This window comes from Diadema setosum, chromosome 1, assembly GCF_964275005.1.
Source record: "Diadema setosum chromosome 1, eeDiaSeto1, whole genome shotgun sequence".
Classification (NCBI taxonomy): domain Eukaryota; kingdom Metazoa; phylum Echinodermata; class Echinoidea; order Diadematoida; family Diadematidae; genus Diadema; species Diadema setosum.
Genome location: NC_092685.1, coordinates 45,219,873 through 45,245,310, shown reverse-complemented (window position 1 = coordinate 45,245,310; position 25,438 = coordinate 45,219,873). Strand labels below are relative to the sequence as shown.

Sequence of the window (25,438 nt, the reverse complement as noted above, 5' to 3'; positions counted from 1 at the left end):
GTTCCCTGACCTGTTCCGAGAATTTATGAAAAACATTCAGACAGGAGACGTAATAACAATGAAATTTTTCCCGACAAAACTAACCAAAAACAGAAGTTAATTTGCAATTATAAGATGAAAGCCAAATCAGTATGACACCATCACACGTCAGCTATCGTATTAACCACAACGCAGTCTGTCTCGGGAAACTTCTTTGCCACGATGGACTACGTACAAAGGAGAGTGAATGCGGGGATGGGTTTAACAATGAAGATGTTTCCTCATACCATAACAGACAACTGCTTTCCTAGACAGAGGTTACTCGAGATCAAACCTCAACCTACTGGTGTGACTCAACTCGATCCTATATCAGTTGGCACCCCTGCATTCCCTTCTCGCACCTCCTTCGCAAAACGCTAATCCCTAGTTATGACGATCGACGAAAGTAAAAGTAGCAGTGGAAGGTGGAAGGAATCCGCGCGGCCGCAGGCGATGCTACCGATTCTCTGGTCGTTTTCTGCTTTTAGTTAGCGATCGGCTTTTAAGACGCGCGCTGGGTTATGAAGCTGTATAATAGAGTTTTATATCCTCGGGAAAAGCTCAGGCCTTCCGAGTTGTTGAGAGATGAGCAACCAGGAGTTGCTCGGTGAGTGTCTCTGCCTGTGACCCGCTTTCTTGTCTGTCTCTCCTCCCAATGACAGACGTCTGGGAGAAGGTCAAAGTCAGGCAGTGACCGCGCTGTAACCAAGAGGTTCTTGACCGGCTGCCGGGATTCCACATCCCTCGGCTACCTGGTCGGTAGGGTCCAGCTTCGTTTCATCTTGCTATGCTTCCACTGTTTTGCTTGCTAATGCGCCTCACCGTAAGAGAAGAAACTTGGAGACGGCATAGCCCGGATGTCTGTCTTCATCGGTCATTATTTCGGATATTGCTTTGTCTGTAAACAGTGACAGCTGCTTGGTTGCACCTGGGCGAGCCGTGACAATGTCATTACTTCGCCAGCCGAGCGCGGCGTCGACACGGCCACGGCTCCTCCTGCGAACAGCTCGTCCGCGCGTCTGCCCGCTCGTTCCGCGTTGCTTTGTGTGCACGCGCTACAACGTGCTTGGACAGATTGGAGGAGGGTTCGCAGGTGTAAACACCTTACAAGGGAGAAACACGCGTCGGTATTCGAGAACATGTCGGAATCTCACACACATACGCACACGCACATCCACACATATACCTCACTCTCTCCCTCTCTCCCTTCATCTCTCACGCCATCTCTCCGTCTCTCTGTCTGTCTCTATCTTGTATTTCTTTTGTGTGTCTTACATACTCTTCATTTCTCCCAACTGATCTTACCGGGCCAGTAGAGATTGATTTCTCACTCCATGTGTTTCAAACATTGTATTCAGAGTGACGGTGAGTCATTCGATCTCAGAAACATTACTCCAACTTGACGAGAGACTACAGTGCTTGCTTTCTACCTGTCCATATTCTTTCATTTGGGTTGGATTTATGTGGCACTTTTTGAAGCACTTTATGTAGCACAAGGGTTACAACATGCAATGATTGTAATTATATTATATACCATGGTGGAAACCATGCAAGCAAAATCGATGAGATCTGAGCATTTGTCATTATCGCTTGTATGTCCTAGTTTAGTTGCTACCCCCATCACGAAACGAATCCCAGAACTGTATCATTGAGTTATCATTTCCAGGTATGATTCTATGAACATTGAGGCGTAGGATACTAATATGCAAATGGAACTTTAAAAAAAATCACAAAAAAGCAACAACAAAAATAGATGCAAAAACAAATCAAATTTCCCAACTACGTTAACAAAACAACAACAAACAAACAAAAAAAAAACGATGGGGGTATTATTTGAAACTGTAAATGAATGATATTATTGTTAGTATAAGTTATAATATTCAAAGCGCATGGTTTTCATATCTTTCTCCTCAATTGTATAATGTAGATAAAATAAACTCACACTTATCTTCTGTGAGCTAAAAAGAGGCTGAATGGCATGACCTTGATCCTATCTTGAGCAACGTGAATCACAATCATGTTAACTGAGTCATTTAGCAGTGATAAGTTACGTTCTACGTTAGCTCGTTTCACCTATTCACTGTATGATTGAGAAACTTCACTGAATGCTGGGAGAGAAAACAAGATTAGGAAGTACCTGGTGTTAATCGATGTTATTTTGAGTTATTACTGCCGACGATTACATGTTTTTCCTCACTGGCTCCACAGTAGTCAAGTGGTTTGTGTTGGTGTCGAATAACCCCGCAAACTCAAAGGGGAAACGACCATCAGTGTAGCAGCTCTGTGGCTGACTGCTCCCAGCAGAGCAGTTTCTCCGGTATGAGACGGCTAGTACACGGAGAAAAAAAGGAGGGGGAGAGAGAACGAGAGGGGAAAAAACACGTCAGAAATGCACCCTTGTTTTCCTTACTTTCAGATGGGCGCTCAGAAATTTGCTGTCATATGAATTACTACACTAGAAGGGTGCAACCGAGGGGTACACTTGTTACCCCTCTGGTGGGATTCTTCCCCAGTGCCTCGACCAGAGGGGATCGGTTGTTCACCTTTCGTTGGCTTGCACGGTAGTTAATCTTCCCGTTACCGGTGGTTACAGCTAGACGAGAAGTGGTGTCCCTTCGCATAAACCGACATCGCAACTATTCGGATATAACTTATTCGGTTAGATCTACTGCTTAAGCCATAAATCGTTTCGGGGTCTTCCTACATCCCCTCCCCCGTCTTTCTCTCCGCACAAACACTCCGAACACTCACCACTCTCTCCCCTGTCTCCATGATAGGAGCTGAATCAGTGTAGATGTTCGACAGAATTAGTTCGGCATGAGAATTTCGGACAATGAGATGCATCCAAATGAGGGCGCTATGTCATGATTGACGAGCCTCTTTTTCCATTGTGGTTCGTTGACCTGTAATCTTTAGACAATTAACATCGATCAGTGATTAGAGTGACACTTTTTGTTGACACGTGATCCGTTGCATTTTCCCTTTTTACGAGCGTCAATATTTCACTGAGTTGGAAAATAGAAGGTGGCGATCTCTCGGGAGCTGGTCGGGTCCAGGGGTTATTGACATCATGTCGCCCCTAACCCTTGCTACCTCCCTGCGCAAGTAACAAGAAAACAAGTGTAAACATCTAGGTTATGCCAGTAATCCACTTTCTTGTTGACTTAAGTCACGGCATGTAGCAGACGACATTTCACCAAGTTGTTAAACGCCATAGAAATCGCGCCTTTGCTTTTTTTTTTCTTCCTTGAACCTGATAGGATATGCGCCATCAGTTGAGACTAGGTCCTAGAGTTTTGAAGAGACAACCGATCGGCTTGAAGAATGATTAGGTTAGCAGACTGGATTTTTTTTTTTATGCGATCCTGAAACCATCAGCATTTTAAAGTGCCAAGGAGTGACTATGATTTACAATCTTACTTTAAAATTTCCACTGTTTTTCTTTTGTCATAACTTAGAGATATTTATTGTCCTTTCTTCACAAGAAGATACCAAACTTTTCTCCAGGGTAGGAAACGAATATTAAGATCTTCAGATATCATTTTACACATCTTGATTGGGTGTTATTCTTCTGCGTATCATTTTGAACAAGAACAATGAGGGTTTGAGGTGAATCGCTTTACCGTAATGTGTATTTGAAACGACGGAGCATCTTAACGTTTATTAACACTAACTAGGGCCCTCCACCATGAATAATTGGTTGATATCCTTTGCCAATGTTGCACAGTTCATTGAAAGGCTCGATGAAACTGTCAAGTTTAATTTCAAGGGTGGCTTGAAGACATGGTCGCGTCTCGGGACGGACAGGGCCCCGAGGCAATCGGTAGTGGCCGGAGTTGGTTGGTCGGGCTGCGGCTGTGACGGAGACTCGTTGGTGGCGCTAACTGTGTACCCTAATTGAAAATCCCATCATTCCCAGCGGAAGTGAACTCTCGTCAATGGCGTCTGCCACACTCACCTCCCATGGACTGCCTCTGCTCGTTTCCCGTACAGAGAAATTAGCGCCAGCAAGTCAACAAGAGTTTTTTAGCGAATTGATCCAAGCTCACCACATACCACGATGTGGAATCAAGGGCATTATGAAAACGCTGAAATATCTACTCTTTGAAGGAAAAACGGCACTGCGATAATCATGTGTCGATACATGATATTCCCAAATATTGATATTATCAAATAACAGACACCTTCCCGCTGATACTTAAGACGACTGCAACATATGCATTGTACTTTCGTTAAAGTGAATTTCGTCTTATGTTCGTTTAACCCTCTCCGTGCCACTGTGCACACATTTCACACACACATTGTTATGGACAAGAAATTAATGTAGTAGGCAGAGGGTTAAGATATGTTTTTGATAACCTGTGCCATGTGGTTTTGTGCTCAACTTAGAATGATATTATCATTGATTTGAAATCTTGATTTGAAATCTGAATGATATTTAGTTCGGCTTTGACCTCAGGAAGGAAGTTAATGATCTGAGGCAGATGTGAAAATGAAGTGAAAATAAAATATAATGTTTTATTTGGTTTTCAGTACAAATTTTATACCGGCTCAGCAGTTTGCCAAAGTTTCAAAAAAAAAATTATCGTGGAAGTGGAAATGATAATTGGCAAGTTAATCTTATTTAATATGTTTGATTCAACAGGCTAAATTACCGGTCAACAATTAGTCAGAGAATCTGTGCTAACTGGGAGGATTTCAAAAAAAAAAAAAAAAAGAACAATAGGGTATAGGATAAAGTCATCGAAGAAATATACTCGAGTAATTGACCGCTTTGAAAATAGGAAAGGACAAAGACGTAAATTCATGAAACAATTCCTCGATATAACACAAAGTGATAAATAAAGTAAAAAAAGAAATTGCCGCAATGTTAACTTACACCTTCAATCAAATGATTGATTGACTACTAAGGGAATAAGTGCATGATGAATTACATAGGTAATTGTTCTAAAAGAAAGAGAAGAGGGTCATTTACTATGGTTTAACCCAATTATAGCTTCGACTAGACGTCAATGTGTAACAGCGATGGAATTCTCAGACAGATCCGAGGGGGTCAGTATCATCGATGTATGCGAAATATTATTTTTGATGACCTCGCAAACTGGGGTGGTAATTAGCGGCAAACGAGTCGAGTCGCCATGGTACATGGCTAGACACCTCTGTACTGAGACAAGTCTTCGACACGCCTGATTAAGACGTAATTGTTTGAGGTTGAATCCATTGGGGGAACGAAACGTCCAAGGCGGCTTTTGTGTTTTCTCTGACTGGCTGGACCCGCGACGACCCTCCTCGACTCGGCCTTCCTATACCCCGACTCCGTGGATGTCTTGACCAGTGAGTGACCGGGCGTTCGTTGCCAAGCTCTGCCGATATATAACCTAAAATAGGACATAATATCTTAAATAATAATATAAGTGTATATAGTGCCAACACGTTCCTTTGAAGAGAGGTTATCATTGAGATTTTTAAAATAATGTAGTGTCGATGAGCCAAACATAACGAGACAAAATGAAAATTTAAAAAGTGCTAACATGTTTCGTTGATATTGGAGGATATCTTTGGGATTGTATTTGATTTATTTTCAGAACGCTGTTAAAGTTCGTCTCGGAGAGAAATTTTCTTACACTAAACATTCCACGTTGCCTAACAGGCGACGTTTGTTGATGTTCATAGACATGCGATTTCAAATTTGTTTTGTGAAGGTTGAAATGAGTGTGCAAGCTTTGAATGAGGGTTTAGATGCACTGATGAGAATATTTGATTTGTGTGTTTTCGTTTGTAGTGAAGTGAACAGTCACATGTATCTGATCCACTTAAGAAATAAGTTAAAGAGAAGAAATTTAGGGCGAATTCTACTTCTTACATCAAATGTGAATGCTCAAATGTGATGTGATATTTCACAAGTACTGTCTCCAGGTTTGTTTAGTACCCTTGCTAGAAAGAACGCATTGTCCCACAAATGAAACACAATGTAAAGCATATCCCTACTGGAAAGAACACAGTGTTGTAATAGAGTGTTCACATACTAATTCCTTTTTCACACTGTGAATTGATGACGTTGTTTTCACACTGCTAAAACGCTCGAATTACAATGTGAAGAGATTTCACACTGTGTTCACACTGTGTTTCTCACACTGTGGGACACTGTGTTCTTTCCAGCAGGGAGTCATAGTGTGAGCATATTGTGAACGCAGTGTGAAATCTCTTCACATTGTTAAGATATTGTGAACACATTGTGACTCGTCAATTGACACTGTGAAAGAGAACAATACTACTTGTGAACACCCTGTGAAAAACCACACCACACTGTGAAATCATCTTCACACTGTTAATTCGAGCGTTTTTCACGTAACCGACTATGATGTGAACACGTTTTGAACACCCTATGGGACACTGTGTTCTTTCTAGCAGGGATTTCCCCCAATCCGAGGGTTTAAGAATTACAGTGTTGGAGTATTTTGGAGGTTTGCTCTATGAACCTGATGACCCAACAAATAACAATAACAAAAATACGACACATTAAAGGGGATGGCTAGTAACCGATCAATGGGAATCAGTGGGAATGCTGAGGGATGATTGTTCCAATCCTTGTGGGATTCATTTAATGCCCCGTCACTGACCAGGCACGCTAACCTGGAAACATTAAACTGCACATTACTTGAATATGAGACCATTCTGAAGCAAATAATTTTCACACAATAGATATATAATGTATACTCTTAAATGAATCCCACAAGGATTGGAACAATTATCCTCCAGCATTTCCACTGATTCCCACTGATCAGTTGCTAGCCATCCCCTTTAAAGTCTTGTGAAGTGGTTAGATAAAAAAGTTTATACTTATTCACTTTAGAAGTGAGACAGACACTACAGACATTTTTGTTTGCTTGTTTCGAATAATATGCTCTCTACGATAAAAGTATAATAAAGTATAATGAGTGAAATGTCATGTTATATCACAGATTAATTTGGAATAGAAAATTGCCGCAGTTTGATTTCGCACATTATGACTTGACCATGAAAAACGAGGCGTAAACCTGACTTGATAAACTGGGATAATTCATGAAAACAACAGTGTGGAGTAGGCTGATGCAGAGCCGTGTATAGAGGGGAGTGGTCAGAAAATCTTAGGGGGCGCCCTTTCTGTTTATCTGCGATCTTTTTCTTTCCTTCTTTCTGTGGGGAAGGGGGGGGGGGGTGGGGATAGGGGAAGGGGTAGCATTGTTAGTTGTGCTTTGAGCCGGGAAGCTTTGCATGGAATTCATTGCTCTCGATTCACTTGGATTCATCCACGGCGTGATTGTCAGCTCGGAGAGGAACGGGAGCTCGTCCAGACGACCGGATGAAAACTCGAGCGCGAGAGAACGGTTGAGAGAGATGGAGGGAGAGATAGAAGGATAGATAGGCAGATAGATGGCGTAAGAGAAGGAGAGATGTGTACCTATTTATACTTCACAGGGAGGGATTTCAGAACGCTCTACCACAGGGGGTCTTGAAGATGCAAAAGAGGAGGTGATAGGGCTCCACAGTAAGACAAGAATATATGAATCTTTCCCTATATTCATCACGTAGGGATTTGTCATGGCTGTTCAAGGATGAAAGCACTTTCAAAATTGCTGTAGTTGGTGTTGAATTTTCTGTAGGTTGTGTTTTTATATTTCAATTTCGAGATGATAAATGGTTCATATAAACGATAGGATTATTTCGCTTGAAATGCTGTGGACACCGGTTGAATACACGCGCTTTCTTTTCAACTGATAGAATGTACGAATTCAGATAAGGAACATCTTTTTTCTTTGTCATCAAAATTTTATGTCTAATCATTAACATACGTTCTTCATGTACCTCATCTTTATACACTGCACGATCCGCCTGTTTCACTATTTGAAAAAGTAAGCTGTTTTCCCCCAAATATGATTGGATAGGGAGAGAGATCTGCATCGAAGCAGTAAAAAAAAAAAAAAAAAAAAAAAAAAAAAAAAAAAATCTGTCGGCCCGGCGTCTCTGAGTTTCTCCTCTTGATAATCTCTGTGTCGCTTTGGATTTCACAGCGCTTTCAAACGGCACGGGTCGATTCTACAGCACGTCGTGCAGAAAGAAAGATAGATCACGAACTCTGATGTCTTTTTGAAATCACTTCATCTCTCCTCTCTCTGTCTCTCTTTCTCTGTCACACACACACACACACACACACACACACACACACACACACTCACACACACACACATCGCTTTCCTACTTCTCTACTACTCACACTCTTATCTTTTTTGAAGCGTTTAGATCTTATTAGATGGAAGGCATGTACATGCTTCACAAGGCATCCTTGTTTCGTCGAAAAAAAATTATATTTCGCCGAAAAAAATTATATTTCAGTGTAAATTATGTAGTTCCTGAGACGTACTCGAGAGGTGGCGCGCTCAGATATGGTGAATGATGATAATCTCAAGCGTGATGAACACGCAGATCTCCACACTTACAGTATAATGACTGCTGGTAAGCTCTATACTTTTAGACCGACAAATTCAAGTTAGTTAAAAAAGAGGGTCTGAATCATAATACTTTATACTTTATATAGAGCTGCTTAAACTTACGATAAGACTTTCATTTTTTGTCATTATTGCACGACCCTGTGTTCTTACCATGCAGTTGAATTCTATTTCATTTAGAATTGGGAAGTACAGACAAATTAAACATGCCGTGATTAAAGAGTAAGAGATTTGTTTTTAGATAGTCAGGGTACTTCAAAGATTTTGATTTTCACCGCAAAATAAAAAGAGATAACTACAGCAACGAGAGCAACTTCGTTTCTGATGAACAGTAACAATTCCCTGCATGTCAACTTTTGCGACTGAATTAAATGTTTAATCCATGGTATCTATAAAGACGAGATCGATGGAGAGAAGTGACGAAAACTCTTTCCTGTATCCATTGCAAACAGCCTCTTCACATATCTAAAGGAAATAGACTCACTGACAAAAGTAAAAAAAAAAAACAAAAACAAACAAACAAACAAACAAAGTATATGACGATAACAAAATATAAGTGAATGAAAATCCGTTTCTGTAGAATAATTCGTCAGTCAGGCTTTTGGCGGCACCACAAATCATAGTGCTTGAGTTGCTTTTCCTCCGCTCACTTTCGCGCTCCGAATATTCGTGTCACAGCCGTTGCTTGATTGCTATTCACGTCGATAAATTTCCCGCCATAAGATGTGACAGGTTTCCTCTTCCCCGCGTCAGACGATGTCACCGGACCAGTCTTTGAGTTATGAGTCCAGTGGAAAAAAAGGCGCAAGAGCTCTATTTCCCCCAGCTCCGCATTGTACCATCATTGCGCATGATGATAAAAGAGAGAAAGAGGGTGAAGAAGAGGTAGTGGGTATATCAAGTTATCGACACGTGATTTTCGCGAAGTTTCGGTGCGAGAGTTTTCTTTCTCAACCGGGTCTTCTGGTGGTTTCTGCGCCATCTCGTAAAGCAGACACGGGCATGTCACAGATGAAACATTCCTGCCGAGGATCTGGGCAGACTGAGATGCAGCGGACCTTGAAATGAAGCCCGGAGCTCGGGAGAGGAAAGCAAACTCCAGTGACGTCCTCACGGTAGCTTCCTTCGTTGCCAAACCTCACTCAGGCCCAATTTCAATTTCAAGTCTGCCACACACGATATTTTAGCACCCTGATTTGTGACGGTGCGATGGGGACGAAATTAAAAACTACGCCCGTAGAGCGGCCTTTAGACGATTGCCTTGTCGAGAATGTTTCTCGCATCTCAATATATTTCGAGACTTTTATTACAGAAAGGAAAGAGTGAAGTTTAGAGACACAAAGTCAGATAGCTAGCTTTCCCTCACTCTATCAAGACATGATAGAATCCTTGAAATATCGTTAGCATCGTATTTGACTTCCTGAGACAGCATTCGACAACAACAACAAAATCCATATTGTTGAATGTAAAATTAAAACCTTTGTTGTTGTTGTTGTTGCTTATGGCACACTTTATTTTTAACTGCACGTGATTTTACATTTAGTACGACACAAAGAGATAGGACATCAGAACAAAGTCTATCTACATTATACAGTAAACTCTATGCATTTATTTCCCAAACTTTGTTGTTCGTCCCAATATCACAAACTAGCTGACAAATCGGCGGGATTCGTTGGTATTATGTTGATGTAAAGTAGCGCCATGAGTTTGAAAACTAGTGTTTGCAAAAACAACAAGTTGAGACTTACGTTTTTATTAATCTTTTTTATCTATTTCAAATCACTTGTGTGAGTTTTCTAGTGATAGAGTGGTCAAGTTAAGGTGTGATCATTGAAGCCATTGAAGCTATTAAAGTTATTGTTGAAGACCTCCAATCATCGTCTCCATACAGCTGTATCATATAAATTACGAAAAAAAAAATGGTAGTAATTTGTGTGTGTGCATGTGTGTACTCCAATAATTCCACTTTTTTTTTGCATAAACATTAAACTATTATTCAGTGATCTGCATTGATTGAGATTTAAGCGCTGAGATTGATATTTTCTTACACGCACTGACTAATGAATTTCATTGAAACTTTGTCAAACCTACGTAATCATATGGCTTGTTTTAGAAATTAGTAGAAATGTCAATAGAATGCAACATATACATGTATGTCTGTTTGCACAATGAGGCATCGCCATCATACGTCAATCAATACTTTAAGCTTGCATCGACGGTTATTCAAACAATTCGACGAATACAGCATAATACCTTAGTGTATGTTGAGCATTTGGATCTTTAGAACGCAGTGTTGTGAGCATTTATGGGCATGGCTTTGCATCCTATGGCGTCTCAAGACAAATATGTGGCGGACTTTTTTTCTTCTTTTCAACCCTTTTTGCTTTCACGTTTGTCGAACACGGCGAGATAAACTTTAGAAGTGAAAGTTACCCACGGAAAAGTGCATTTGGATTTCAGCGTCGTACTGGTGTGCAAGAAATCGTTACATGTGACTGCTAGGGAGATGCTAACCGATGTCTCTTGCCGCGCGAGTTAAGTAGTTTCTTCTCAGGGTCGAGAAAAGGCGAATAAAAGAGGAACGTGAGTTAATGGGATCTTGGGGTGTCATTCTACACCGACTGGATGCGCGTAAAATCAATAATTGAGTCGAAGCGATGCCAATGGTTATTTGCAATCATAAATCAGTGCATCGCACACCGCGCGAACATCACGTCTTGGTCTCGAGCAAGAGAATTGATACAAGATAGCGTTGCATCGAGCGGGCGATGTTCCGCCGCCGCCGCCTCCTACCGGAGCCCTATCTAACGTGGACGGCTCGGGATGGGATCGACGGATGCATGATACGGCTGAATGACAGGGCGGTCTTGATGGATGGCTGGCTCGGGACGGTTCCGCTACGCTACACTGGCAACGCGTGCGTATCCATTGCTTGCACGCACGCACTCTTACTCCGTCCAGGAGTCCCAGCCCTTCTCGAGAAGAGCGCGAACCCCATCGCATGCTCTTGTTCTACTCCGACTTCATCCTCGCCCTGAAAGGGAAGAAAAGGGGGAGAATTTAGATGGTAATTTGATTACACATTAGCGGCAATAAAAATCATCGATTGAAAGCTCCCCCTTTGAGGCTGATCCAGTGACGTTCACACTCTGCATAATCGATACAGTTGCACATGAGCTGGAAACGTTAGCTGCTCACTACAAACATCTGTGTTTGCGACTCTCTGTCTCTCCCACTCCGTCTCTCCGCATCTCTCTCCTCCACTAAATCCCACAATGCACCCCGGTAATCGAAAAGTGTCCTCTCCCCTCACTCCTTGTTGTCTCTCCGTAGGGGTTCGGAGGCTTCTTGGGGCGTACACGCAAACTCTTTACTTGATATGCTCGGCAGAAACTTGCCGCTCTCTAAGTGAACTTGGGGAAAAGTCGTTACAGTTTGAATTCTCTTCAATGGTACCGTAAATCTACACTAGGGTGGCGAAGAAGACTCACGTGGGGAGGAAGAAAGTGTTTTTTTTCTTAAAGAGTCAGAGAGGTATTTTGCAAGCAGTCGCTAAGACATAGCAGAGCTGGAAAACATCTTGAGATTTGTGGCGTGGGAGAAAGTGCAAATGGTGCGTGGAACATTGTCAAGATAGCCATTAGATTGTCATTAGGCATTTGAAGGGGTTGTTGGATGGGGCTTTCCCAATGAGGACGAGTCATTGAACGCATGAGATGCTACTCATGCGGTAATGATAGGGTAAGACACCAATATAAAATATTCATGGCGTTTCTTTGGTCCACTTTCTCTTTTTGGACCTAATCTCAAGGAGGGGAAAAAGAGAATTAAAACAAGAGTAAAAATGAGCTTTTAGTCAGGCAGCTTCTTGGAGAAGCACCCTCGGTCGGTTGGAGACCGGGGAGAGAAGGGTAAGAGTGGTCCAATGAGGTCTTCATGCTCGCGCGAGGGACCCGGGACAACTGTTACGGCGGCCCTTGATGCGACAAGCCCGAGCTCCAAACTCGCTGTTTATTTGATACAATATGACGTGTAGACAATTACCCTAGGGAGCGAACTTCGCGATTTACATGTGCTGCAACAATGGATGGAAGCCCAAGAACCTTTGTGGAGAGGAGCTTTTGCTGTTTCCATTTCTCGCCGTCCCGCCGGCGGCCGGGGTCTCCGCTGGAGTGGGTAGGGGAGAGCTGAAGAGGGGGCCCCTCGTTCTCACTGTGCAGTCTGGTATCAATATCGTTCCCCCTTTCATGAAGGGTACTAGAGTTACAGTTCTTCTCCCTCTTCCCCACTGCTCGATTGTGTTTCCAAATGTTAGTTCTTTGCATAAAAATGACGTCGGGAAACGCGTGAAAGTTAGCGGTGGGTAAACAAAATGAGCTGCGCTTCCTGTCGAGCGGATCTGGTGTCCGTTCGCTCAGAGCGCGGAGCGGAGCGCGCGCGTGGACACGTGGCCTAATGCAAGTATAATTACCGGTGTAGAATATAAGTCAAATTTTACAGGGAGAAGCCTCAAATTGGTCTTTAATTATGGATCAATATTTACCGACGTTTGATGATGAGGTGTAATAAATTTAAATGACGGCATCAGAACCAGGGTGCAGGAGAGCGCGCGAGCAATATTGCATGCATGATCACGAGCAGGCCGTAAGATGTCCCTGCCCCGTTTAGAACCCGTCAAGCACCCATGGGAAGTCGTAGCATATTGCTGGCCTGGTTCAACACAACAGGGCAAGCGAAGCGGTCCATATGGTTCTTGTCGCCATCAAGCAGTCCTCTATGACTACCACGAACCATAAAGACAAAAAGCCCAATCAAACTTGTAATCAATGTTTGTTTTTTCCCCCCAGAAATTTATAGAAGAAATTGTCTCATGTGTATGAAATGATAATCTGCGTCTTTAGTTTTGAAAAGAGTACAGAGAATTGCGGGTTCATATAGTTTGTATGAGTTTCATTATTTTATAAGATGCCCTTCGTAAGGTGTGGATCTCAAAGAAAGGTACAAACTGTCAATGAGAAAAACAGTATCAATTATCAATTCAGAGAATTCTTCCCTCCTACATGAAAGGTGAAAAGAAACTTTCAAAGATACAAGGTGATACAAGTGAGTTGTTAAGGTTATGTGAGTCAGTGTAAGACTTGATTCCATTATATTTTTTCGCATCTCAAATGAAAATGAGGCAACCGAAATGAAAGAATGGCATAAACTTGCACCTTTTATTTGTCATCAGCATAATTTTTTTTTTTCAATCGTAAGCACATCGAATGCAATTTTTCTTAATATTAGATTTTCTATGAAGTGATTTTAACAAACAAGGCATGGTTTGACAAGCAGACAGATTGCTATAGATTACCTGGTTTCCAATACTATATTTGATTTTGCCTCCTTTTTAGTGACTTCAGAAAAAGACATTGCAAGTCGCTATCATGAGTAACACACCATTCTTGAAATTCCATATTTTCCCTGCCGAAGTATACCATCCATCATGCTGAAAACTGCCCAATATATCAACAGTATCTGAACTCTCCAGAGATAAATACTATACAGTGATAGTAAGACTTTCAGACCAAGAATGAAAGTAGTCATTATCATTTATGATCTATCTTGCAAAATATGCATGCGTCATTTTCAGACCTGCCATAATTGTATTTTGCCTTTCAGTTTGTTCACGCAAAAGCCAATTTAGAAAAAAAAAAAAAAAAAAAAACAACCCAAATCAAAGGCTGTACGAAATTGCAGTGGGCAGATTGGAACTACACTCAACAGACTATGTTATAGATATTGCTATATTATAATAGGGCTTGTTTCTTATCTTCTTCTGATCTTCTCTACAATATGAATGTCTGCGTCCATTCTCACCACTAACACACACACACACACACACACACACACACACAACAAGGCGATGCCAATGTTAATGCAGAGGCAACATTAATTTGGCTGAATTCCTTCTCCTCCTCAAGAATATTTGTATTAATCGTTTCATCTCCCTTCATTCATCCAACAAAATAATGACAACGTATGGTTTAGTTAAACGGATGTAACATCAACCGTGGTAGAAAGAGTCCAGCCGCCACCATCTATGCAGTGTTTTATGCGTCACCAGTTTTTATAGTCTGTTATTGAAATAGGAAATGAGCACACTTTTTGAGGGCGGATTAATTGTTGTTTCGTCTTAGCATTCTTACGATGAAGCATAACCTCTTGCAAGCTGCGCGGATGCGCAGAGTGACTTTGTAGTGTGAAGAAAAAGAAAAAGGGAGGAAAGACACATGGAAAGCGCCCCCAACGGAGCCGCGCATGCTCGATGATTAAGGGTGTTTTTAGTTTCTCAGTGGCTGTGTCCATTTTCGATTCGCGCCCTGCGTCGGAAGTTTAACGCGGCACGTGCGTAACCTTGGGGTCTGGTCGCACACAAGATAGCCGTGACTAATTTTACTTCCCACAAGATGGTAAAAGGGAGGAAGACAGGGAGAAAGAAAGAGAGAGTGAGAGAGAGAGATAAAGAAAGAAAGAGAAAAGGAAAGAAAAGAGAGAGGGAGGGGGAGGAGAGATGGAAAGTGAGAAAAGGGGAGGGCGATCCTTTTCCGACATGTCGGAACCATTCACCAGGTGGTGACGGAGAAAGAGCGAACCATGAATTGACATCGCGACGATCGTGACGAGTCATAAATGAGGAGGAAGGCAATGACATTTAAACAGACAACAAGGAGAACAATAACAACAACAACATAACAACAAAGCTGACCACAATACTGGTAACAAAACCAATAACAACTGCATAGCAACCAGTCTATACAGTAGCAGTTGTGACGTTAACAGTAGCACAGTCTGAAGTCGCCGTTACCATGCTTTACACTGTGGACTTCGGTCTATTTTCATTCAGACTTTGCAAAAAGAGACAAAAAAGACCTGTTTGGTTTGGAGCTGTTTTTTCCATGTTAACGCCTATTTCATTCATTGGGTTCAATGTGCCCAATAATAGTTAATGCATGCACTGACATAGCAATGCACCTGACTCATCACATAACCCACTGAATCATCTTTTCGTACAGCTTGGAAGCCCCCCCCCCCCCCCCTCCTCGCCATTGCCGACGTAAGTTACAATGTTTGAAGACCGAATAGGTCTATAGTCTGATAAGATTGCTTCAAATAGGAAGCTGAAAAACAAAGTGAGTTTCACAAGTGAGTTAGAGTTACAGGTGCACTGCATGTGTCATAAGCAGTTCGTTAACTTCAAAACAAAATGCTTCTATTCATTGACGTAGATCTCAGTCAAATGTCCTTCTAAGAATTTTTGGATGAAAAAAAAACCATCGATTAGATGCGAATTAAAATTAGCATCATGAAATTCAGCTATGTAGTACATAACACTATTATAATCGCACATGCTAAGTGTGTGTGTGTGTGTGTGTGTGTGTGTGTGTGTGTGTGTGTGTGTGTGTGTGTGAGATGCACTGACACACACGAGTATTCACATATTCGTACACACACGCTGAAAACACACAGTATTGTTACTATTCGGTCGTCAGCAGCTCTGCATCCATCAAGTGTTTTGAAGGTCACCACATACGACTTTCTCTGTTCTGTGGCGCCATGCATAGCACAGACTCGTTGGATCTTTGTGCGTTTGATTGATCTTGATTCGTTTTTCAGTATCTACACTAACTCCCTCTTATATTTAGAAACAGGATTATGTCCCTTTGTTTCTCACGCAGTAAGGGATAGAACTTGTATCAATTCAGACAAAGTCCAATATTTTGTAGTAGGTCTACAAAAAGTACTAATCAGTGTGTTTTTTTTTTCCTCTAACCCGTCGTTGTGAGTGTGACCCACATCTAAACAACTAAATGACTACATCCCAGAATCCAAGAGCTTTTAATGTTTTTTTTTTTCTTAAATGCAATGCAACCCGATCGAGGAAGATGGCAATAGCGCCAGACTTCTTGTTGGGCTACGCTTCACCACGGCCAGTTACTCTGTTTGCCAAATCACTCCGTTTCGGCGGAGCTCCCCCAGATCTGTCAATGAACAGTTTTCATCGGTGTCTACCAACCTTCCTCTCCCTATCTCACCCCTCTCTCACACCCCTCCCCTATACCCCCTCTCTTTCTCCCACCTCCGTGGTCTCTTTCGATTCCGATCACGCTGACAGCCGTGTACGGGAGGGGTGAAGAAAATTTACAAATAAACTGCTACCAATTGAGCTTGAATCATATACAAGTGTATGACAATTTATTTCCTCCACGTGGACGGCGCAGATAGGCTGTAGACGCTCGGGGTCGATGCGGGAAGCATTGCAAATAGGGCAGGGCAATGAGAGATGCCCACAAACAACAGACGATTGCTTTCACACACGAAAATACTCAGCATTTGCAGCGGAAATGCCGTTTACTTAGCATTAAAGTTTACGCGTCGGACAAATTTGAATATAATATGTGTGACTGTAAAAAATGCTGTTGGTTATTAGAAGTTATGATCATGATCGTGTCATATAAACCAACGTACTATCGTCCAAGATAGGAAAATGCGGGTAAAACAGTAGTCTGATTCTTTTTCTTCCATTTCTATATCTTTATTTTATTTTCGAGAGAAACTGTCAATGTGTGATGATCTGCTATTAATAAATCTTGTTTGTAATGGGGCAGTCACTGAAATCACGTCGGCACCATTAGAGCTATCTTCCATAAACACGCCAAATTTTCTGGGTGTATACGCAAATTAAAAAGCATTATTTCTGCAATTGCAACAATGCATATCCAATCTTTCTTGTACAATAGTCATAACGTACTATGTTCTTATTTCAAAGGATATGAACTTCTAATTGTGTGTATTGATGCAGCATTGAAAAAATATAGAATTGTCGCTAGATTGTGCGCAACACATCTTTCTTTTTGGACTGGGATAACCCATGTTCTTTTTTTTTTTAATCGCAAGCTTTCTATTCCTATACGTTACCTAGCAACATGAACGTGTATCCTTCCCTTTTCGACAATAATTGTTGCAGGAGATAAAAAAAAAAACGCGGGAAAATTCATCAGTATGGCACCTGCGGATAGAGTTGAAAGGCACAAGTCAACTTTCGACCTCCCATTTTTGCCGAAATTAGAATCCCCTCTCAGACTGACTCACTGGATGCAATCGATGTCGCCGGAAACGGGCGTGTTGGGCATGCTGACAATCTTTACTCCGAATAATTGGCCTGGCAGTGATGAATAACGCACCATTTTAGAAGAGTTTCCTTAGCTACACGCAAAATAGACCTCATCATCAAAGTGGCGGTTTCCAGCTCCGTGTATGAGCTATCAGCTTTATAGGGTGACAACGCGAATGTACCCCAATCAGGGATGTACGTGCAAGCGTATTAACTGATTAAGTTGTGTGTTACTGCAACGTAATAATAGATGTATCGCTCAACACAGATTCCAATCTCAGCCAGCCTTTTTCATTTCATTGTTTGTTTTCTTTGGCGCTGAACCATTTCTTATCTCCGGAAGATACAACCACCCCCTCGGATTCGCGTCACATCTCTCTCACAAGGCATCCTCCTTTTCTGGGACTGCAAGTGACTGCTAAAAGGCATCTTGTTGTTCTTAACACGTGTGTAACGCCATTTAATCGTGTTTGTATGTATGTGTATCTAATACGCGCGTTCCTCGCCCCAGGGCCGGGGAAATACAGTAACCTCCCTCCTCTCCTATCCCCCCTTTCTAGTCCCCCCTCCCCCTCCTCAACTCCCTTTCCCCCATCATCCCTTTCTCTCTGGCTCTAGGTGAAATTAGCTGTCAGTGTCCGCTTTGCTAATTCAGAGCTCTAACGATTCTCTTCCTCTTACCTCTCGCCAGCTTTCCCCCCGGGGCTGTACACGGCGGCAGCGGGCGGCGAAAACACGGCTCTAGCGCACACCGCACACTCCATGTCGCTGGCGGACTACCGACGTCAGGCGAACGGCATCAAGAATCACGTGACGTGTAGCGTCAACTCCACGGATATTCATCTCGAAGGGAAGGTAGGGTATTAAACCTCCACTTCCTGTCTGCTTTTATTCCCCCATCAGATTTCTCTGTCATCGAACTTTAACTTTCCTGTCTTTGTCTTGATGATTATTATGATTGTGATGCTGATGATAGCAGTAATAATGAAAGCAAGGACAATACATCAATAAAGCCAAGAGTATCAACACCAATGACAAAGATAAAACTGATATCCCTAACAAAAACAATGACAAGAAAATAGTGATGATGTTGATGATAATGTTATCCACTGAGGGTGAGCATTGTTAATGTCTGCATTGGTCTTGCAGACCAAAGGACCTTGTCAGCATAATCAACTCTTGTATCGCCCGGTACCAATTTGACACGTGGTTCAAGAGAGATGCTTGGGGTGAGACTTCTTGTCCAATGGTGTACGCACCTGCCGTGATTCGAACTCGTGACCTCCGTATTAAGAGCCCAGTGCCTCATCCACTCTGTCACGGTGCCTCCTTAGCCATGATCCTATCGATCATTTTGAAAATGATTGAAAAAAAAGAGTGTAAAAGGTTGAATGATGATTAAAACAAGGATGGCTGAATAGAGTTAATAAAGCAGCAATATAACATTAAAATTGTCATTTGAATCATATCAGCGTATGTGTCAGGTACCGTCATTACTTTTTTTCATAGGTGCATAAACATAGTTTGGTAAGTCATCGCCTTCATATAATTAGCATCGTTGCAATGTTAGTTACAGAGAGTATAATGTGATGGAGAGTCGGTAGTTATCATGCTTTTTTTTTTTCTTCAGTAGATATCAATTCATTCTTTCCATTCAGCTTTGCTATCCGTAACCTTTATGTTCCGACTTAATACACACCCGCGTAAACAAAGACACATCGAAACACAGTCAGAATTAAGAAAGTAAATACATGTACAGGTGGACTCCTGAGGTGGAACACTGCATGAAAACTATACGGGGATCATCACATCAGGAAAAGAAAAACACGACATTGAACACGTCATCGGGTTCAAGATTGCAAAATTTTGTTTAACTCCTGGCGGGGCATTGAACTGAGTCCTCTTCGGGCAGTCGCAATTCACTCATCGGGGTCGCACGGCGTGGGAGTGTCCCAGGCAATCCCCCTCAGACGGCAGTTTCCCATGGGGTCGTGACAAGGGGGTGAACGGGGAGAGAGTGTGCTAACTCAGGTGTCTCGGGACTAACATATTGGAGAAGACGCCGTATATCAAAAGTCATCTCTCTTTCTTTTCGATCTTTCTTTCTTTCTTTCTTTCTTCTTTTCCTTCTTTTAGTTTCCCTTTCCTCCCACACATAGGCCACTCTAAGAAGCAATACCATCCAAATAAAACGATATTGTGAGTACTTGTCATCTTTGATTTATCATATCCCAGCATTCTAAATCTTATATTACAAAACAGAAAGTAAAATTTTATATTCTGATCATGCATAATCAGTGTGCATGTTACTCCCATCTAAATACCCATTAGTATGTATAACTATTATTTAGTTTGTTCGTTGTTGCGATGGCTTTTTTTCTGAAACAAGAAATGAAAGTTTGTGATATTATGATTTTTTTTAAATATCTGAGATTTAAAGATGGTCTCGAAATTATCATAAATGTATATGCAAATCTTCTCCTCTTCGTGTTTTTGTTTCCTTCTGAACTGTTTTCATTAACGCTGGACATAGAATATCCATACTATCATGCACAATTAACTAACTTTCTGTGCATTCTAATACCAAACGGGAAGAAATATATCAGCAGGGGTACACTCAAGTGCAGGCTAATGGATGGGACAAGAAGGTGTCTAATTGCCTCTATATCTTCAGATAGATACTTCAGCACATCGATAGAAATAGTGAATAGTATGACTTATATAGCTGCCACTACTCCAAATCCTATTATGTGCGTGGAGAGAACTAGTTCACGACAGACGGACATTTTTTTTTTTCATCTAGCGATGTATCCCCCCTCCCCACACACACACACGCACACACACTCATACCAATCTGCTTTCACCTGAATTAGTAATTCACACTTTGGAAATCGGATGCTTCATTGACTGTATCTAAGTAACTCTATTCTTTGAAGAAAATGCAACGATTCTTTGCCTCCCTACATTTCCATTTCCACTCTCTCTATTTCATTGAATCTCCCATGCTTTTAACCCATTCCTTTTGTCTTCTAATGTTGTCGCCGTCATTTAAATACTTAGAAGAATAGATGAACGACAAGGGATACCTTGCTTTTCGCTGGAATATAGAAATTTTGTCTTGACGAGTTAAAAAAAAAAGAAGAATGAACAGTTTGCTTGTAGAACACCCCCGGGATAGGCCCTTAGAGCTCCAGATGGGTGCCGTAGGAAAGATGAAACGCAAACTACACCTCTTGACGGGCTCGGGGATGAAACTCTCATCACGAAGCAATTCAATACGAATTACGAACTCGAAGAGCGAGCAAAATTCAAAAGCAAAATAGAAAAATGGAGGAAATAGGGAGGAGAAGAAGAGAGTAGGGGGGAAAAGGGAGAGAATCGCCTCTATATTAAACCTCTGAGTGAAAGCCCCCCGCCTCGAGGCAACGCCCTTTCAGCGTAAGTGTCAATATTGGTATTATGGGCGATTCGAGAGACCCGTCGCGCGACAACTTGAACATTTTGTAGGGAAGTCTATGCAGAGCGTGATTTTTTTTTTCTGAAAGTGCGCAGAACGGAATAATCAGGAGAAGCCAATCTCAGTTTTGATTCATTTTGGAGAATTCAATGTTAAGTCATCTGCTATATTAAGAATATCCATTCAAAATCGAAATATTCGCCTTCTATGGAAAGAATTAATATATTATATGAAGTAAAACTCTTTTTTTTTTAACTTATCGCCTTGGATCATTTTCATGATTAAGGAGTGAGAGTGATGAAAAATTGTGCAAAACGCCAACAAACTGGCAACCAACATAAGGCTGAAAAGTGAAAAACAACAACAACAACTGCAGAGCAGAAGGGAACACACTTTTCAACACTCAGGGTGGGGTACTCGCGTAGGTAGAAGGGATAAGCCTTGGATTCCTCACAAGGGGGACTCTAGGGGTTACGACTCCCAGGACACCAGGGAGCATGGGGGCAAAGATAGGCCTCCTTTTTCCTATTACCCCACCAACCCCTACCAAGATACCATGTCAAGGTGATAAAGATATTGCCTAATTTCAACGAGGAAATGAAAGAGGGGAATTGAGGGAGGAAAAAGGGGGTATGTGATTTTCTCTGACCTTCATCACTCAAATCATAGCAATATGCCGACTTTGACAAAGAAGAAAAATAGGTAAAAATAGGGAGAGAATGATACAATCATAAATGGAATTTGTGATAAAAGCTTTTCACTTTGAAACCAATCCCCTCCTTGTCCTTGAAACAAATCATATCGGCTGCCGTGTTTAAAGTGGTCGGAGACTTTCGTATTGAAATCGAAAAGTAGCCTGAGTTTCGCATAGTTCTGTGGGAGAGATCTTGCAAGATTGCGGCGCACTTGTTCATAAATGCATTTTAGACAAAACAAAACAACAACAACAAAGAAATCATAGTCAAATTCTTTTAATTCGTAATTGCTTACAAAAATCTCGAATAATGGGTAACCTGATTCGTGAGGTTGTTAGAAGTAATCATACAGAAGTTCTTCACAACATTCTGGAAAAAAAAAATGATACTCAGTGTATAAAAATTGAGCCATTTCTCAAATTCCAAATTCCATTTAAAAAATAACTCCATCTTGTAGATAATTTATTTATCTAGTACCTATTAAAGCTTTGGGGACCTAAACAGGGTGTGAGAATATGCAATCTGTCAATTCTAAAGACAGTTTAGACATTTGAAAATAAATCTTATTGCATGTCAGTAAGATCCAGACGAACACAAACACAACACAAACACACAACATGACTAATGTATTGTTTAAGTTATAGCTGCACACACGTGTCAAAGGTGAATCGATGTATCGTCATCCATTTTCTTGAACGGATGACAAGTTATAGGATCCACCCCATATTAGCTTAGTTTTCTTTTCGAGATACTGCCCTGAGCAAGTAGCTGGATCCTAGGATGTTTTTTTCCCCGTGAATAGATGACGCAATTTGCTGTTAGATATAGACTCCTCTTAACGGGTTGGAAGTAGTTGGAGGTATAAACCTTTGATTTTATATACACTAATCATCTTTTGCTGGCTTCAGTGGCTCCTAAGGAGATTTTTCTGTGTATGTCCAAAGTTATAAGAGCTTGTGATGAATACAGTGACACGTCCACCGGGCTCGAGACAGGCAATAATAATAATGATAATGATAATAACTATGATAATAATAATAATAATGATGATAATAAAAATAATGATAACAATAATGATAATAATGATAATGATAATAATCATAATAATAATGATGATAATAATGATAATAACAACACAGGGTCCTTATAATGCGCCAATTCCACTTGGCTACTCTGCTCAAGGCGCAGTAACAAAAGTGAATTATGAAATACAAAAATCATTGTACATACACATATACATGGAAGTGAATGAAAAAATAATGATGGAAAAATAAGAAACAACATAATGTACAATATTCTATTGGAAAGAAGTTATAAACAAATGAGTCTTGAGGGCAACTTTAAAGCAATCAACATTCGAAATGTAATGGATAGCCTGAGGCAACTTATTCCATATTATTATTAGTAGTAGTAGTAAAGTAGTAGTAGTAGTAGTAGTATCATCACCATCATCATCACTACTTTATTTATTCATTTTGTATTTCAACATAATATACAAAATTAATAGAAAGTCATATTACATGAATTATAAAGAATGTGATGATTCTAGGTGCATACCGCTGGTTGCCAGGGGAGGAAAAGGCAAACTTAATCACCGAGGATCGAGGCCTTCCTTCCCGACAAGTGTATACACCTACAATCAGCTACATCAATGAAAAACAATTACAAACAATATTAAATGATATATTATGACACCAAACAAATCTACACTTCAAGTGCAACTAAATACAAATAGACATAGGTCTACAACATAATACAATCATTCACTTGAAAAATAATAACATGAGGTTCATGTAATCTGACTTCAGGCTGTAAGAAAAACTGAAGATTTAATGTCTATACATGTATTTCATAACAGCAATCATTAAAAAACAACATCACGTGGGAAAAGGTGTGTGACACTTGCTCAGACACTATCATTATATACATTACATACTTTTTAGATCACGTAAAAATATGTATTTTTTTTTTCAAATTGATCAAGATTGTGTAATGCATGCTTTCTATTTTGCTTTACTGTTGGATAGAAAATAAATGAAACTAAATTGAACTGAATTGAGTTAAATCTTTAAGGTTAAGACCTATAAAGTGGAGAATGCACATTGAAAAGATAAATGTTTATACTGAAACCTTTGTTATCCTATCATTCTGTTCATTTACATGTCTATTCCTGTCGCGGATTTACTTGTCAATCTATAAGTCTTTGTTAGTGACCGTTCATTATTTTTTTTAGGTAATTTTGTTTATTCAGATTCACAAATACATACGATTGGAAATTTCTTATTGATATTTCCTAAAACGATATCATAATAATGTATCAATTAGTGCGTTGATATTTCTTAACATTTTCTTTCTTTACCTCGCTCTCACTTAATATTGAATACACCATTTTATCTTCTTCATAACTGTTCGGTAGTATTCATGTTCCTCTCCTTTTCTTTGTCCTGTAGTTGTTAATGTTCCTCGATCTACACTCCTATTCCCTGCCACGTGCTCCTTATTACCAATTTTTCTGTTCTCTTCGTGTACATGCAGGAGCAATCGGCTTCGATGAGCAACTTCGTCGTGACTACCCCGTCGCTCACCGCCTACCCCGCCCACCCGACGCCGGGCTACGTGCCGGCATACGGAACCACCGCCATGCCCAGCGGTCTCTCCCACCATCATCTCTGGCCGGCGGCAGCGGCGGCCAACAGTGCAATGAGCTGCGCCGGCGAGGCGGCGGTGAGCGTGCTGGACGGCTCGAACGTATTGCGCCCCTCGCCGTTCGGCTACGGGAAGACAGCTATGATGCCCACTGGATCGTCATGTAACGGCGCCACAGTTAAGTGGGTTTCGCTTTTGTCTTGTTTAAATCTCCTTTACTCATTTTACATACCTTGCTTTGCCTATCAAGTTCTTGTTTTTTTTTTCTTCTCTAAGTTATAACAGCCAAGGCATCCTTTTTTTGTGTGTGAAATTCTACACAGATATCCATACGATGAACTGTCTTCTTAATTACCATTTAACAAAACAGGTGTGCTTTCATGAAATTCTCACGGGTGCATTTTTTTTTTAACAGAGTGTATTCAATGCGTAAATTAAGTAGTTTAACTCATTTTAGCTCGATTGCATACACATCAAGGAGGGACAAATTACTATAGGCCTAAAGTTAATCACAATGATGAAAGTTTAATAAGTTATCATGAATTACATAGTCAAGGTGCAGTTACTCACGTTATCAAAACAATATATTTTCAAGACATCTGCCGAAGTTTAATTCATCGAACCCGTGATCAAAATCATTATTTGACATAAAAGTCATAGTTGCTCGTCTGCATTTTCCTTTACAGGTGCGGAAATGAACAAGCAGCTGCAGTGCAACTCGGCCATGGAACTCTTGAGGGTCGCACAGACATGAGGAAAGGCGACCTCCTTCAGTAGTGCTGTCACGTGATTCAACATGGCTGCCAAGCGTAACTGCGTGATCGAAGAACAAAATCAGTCACGCCGCCTGGGAACAAGTGTCATGGATATGTCGCCTCCGACCCGTGGATTCAGCGGAATACATGCATACGTCAAATGAAGATATGGAATTCGTGAACAGCTCGAGACGTGTGTTTACAGACTGAAAGTACCACGTGTCAAT

The 25,438-nt window shown here is 41.0% G+C and overlaps 1 protein-coding gene across 1 annotated transcript in view; it reads left to right on the top strand.

The window, feature by feature from the left end:
* LOC140231163 (paired box protein Pax-9-like) overlaps window positions 1-25,233 on the top strand; it is an 88,534-nt gene extending 63,301 nt beyond the window's left edge. The window contains exons 3-5 of the mRNA XM_072311314.1: window positions 18,350-18,513; window positions 24,346-24,638; window positions 25,143-25,233. Coding sequence (XP_072167415.1) covers window positions 18,350-18,513; window positions 24,346-24,638; window positions 25,143-25,233 — 548 coding nt within the window. The remainder of the gene's footprint in view (window positions 1-18,349; window positions 18,514-24,345; window positions 24,639-25,142) is intronic.
* The last annotated feature ends 205 nt before the right edge of the window (window positions 25,234-25,438 follow it).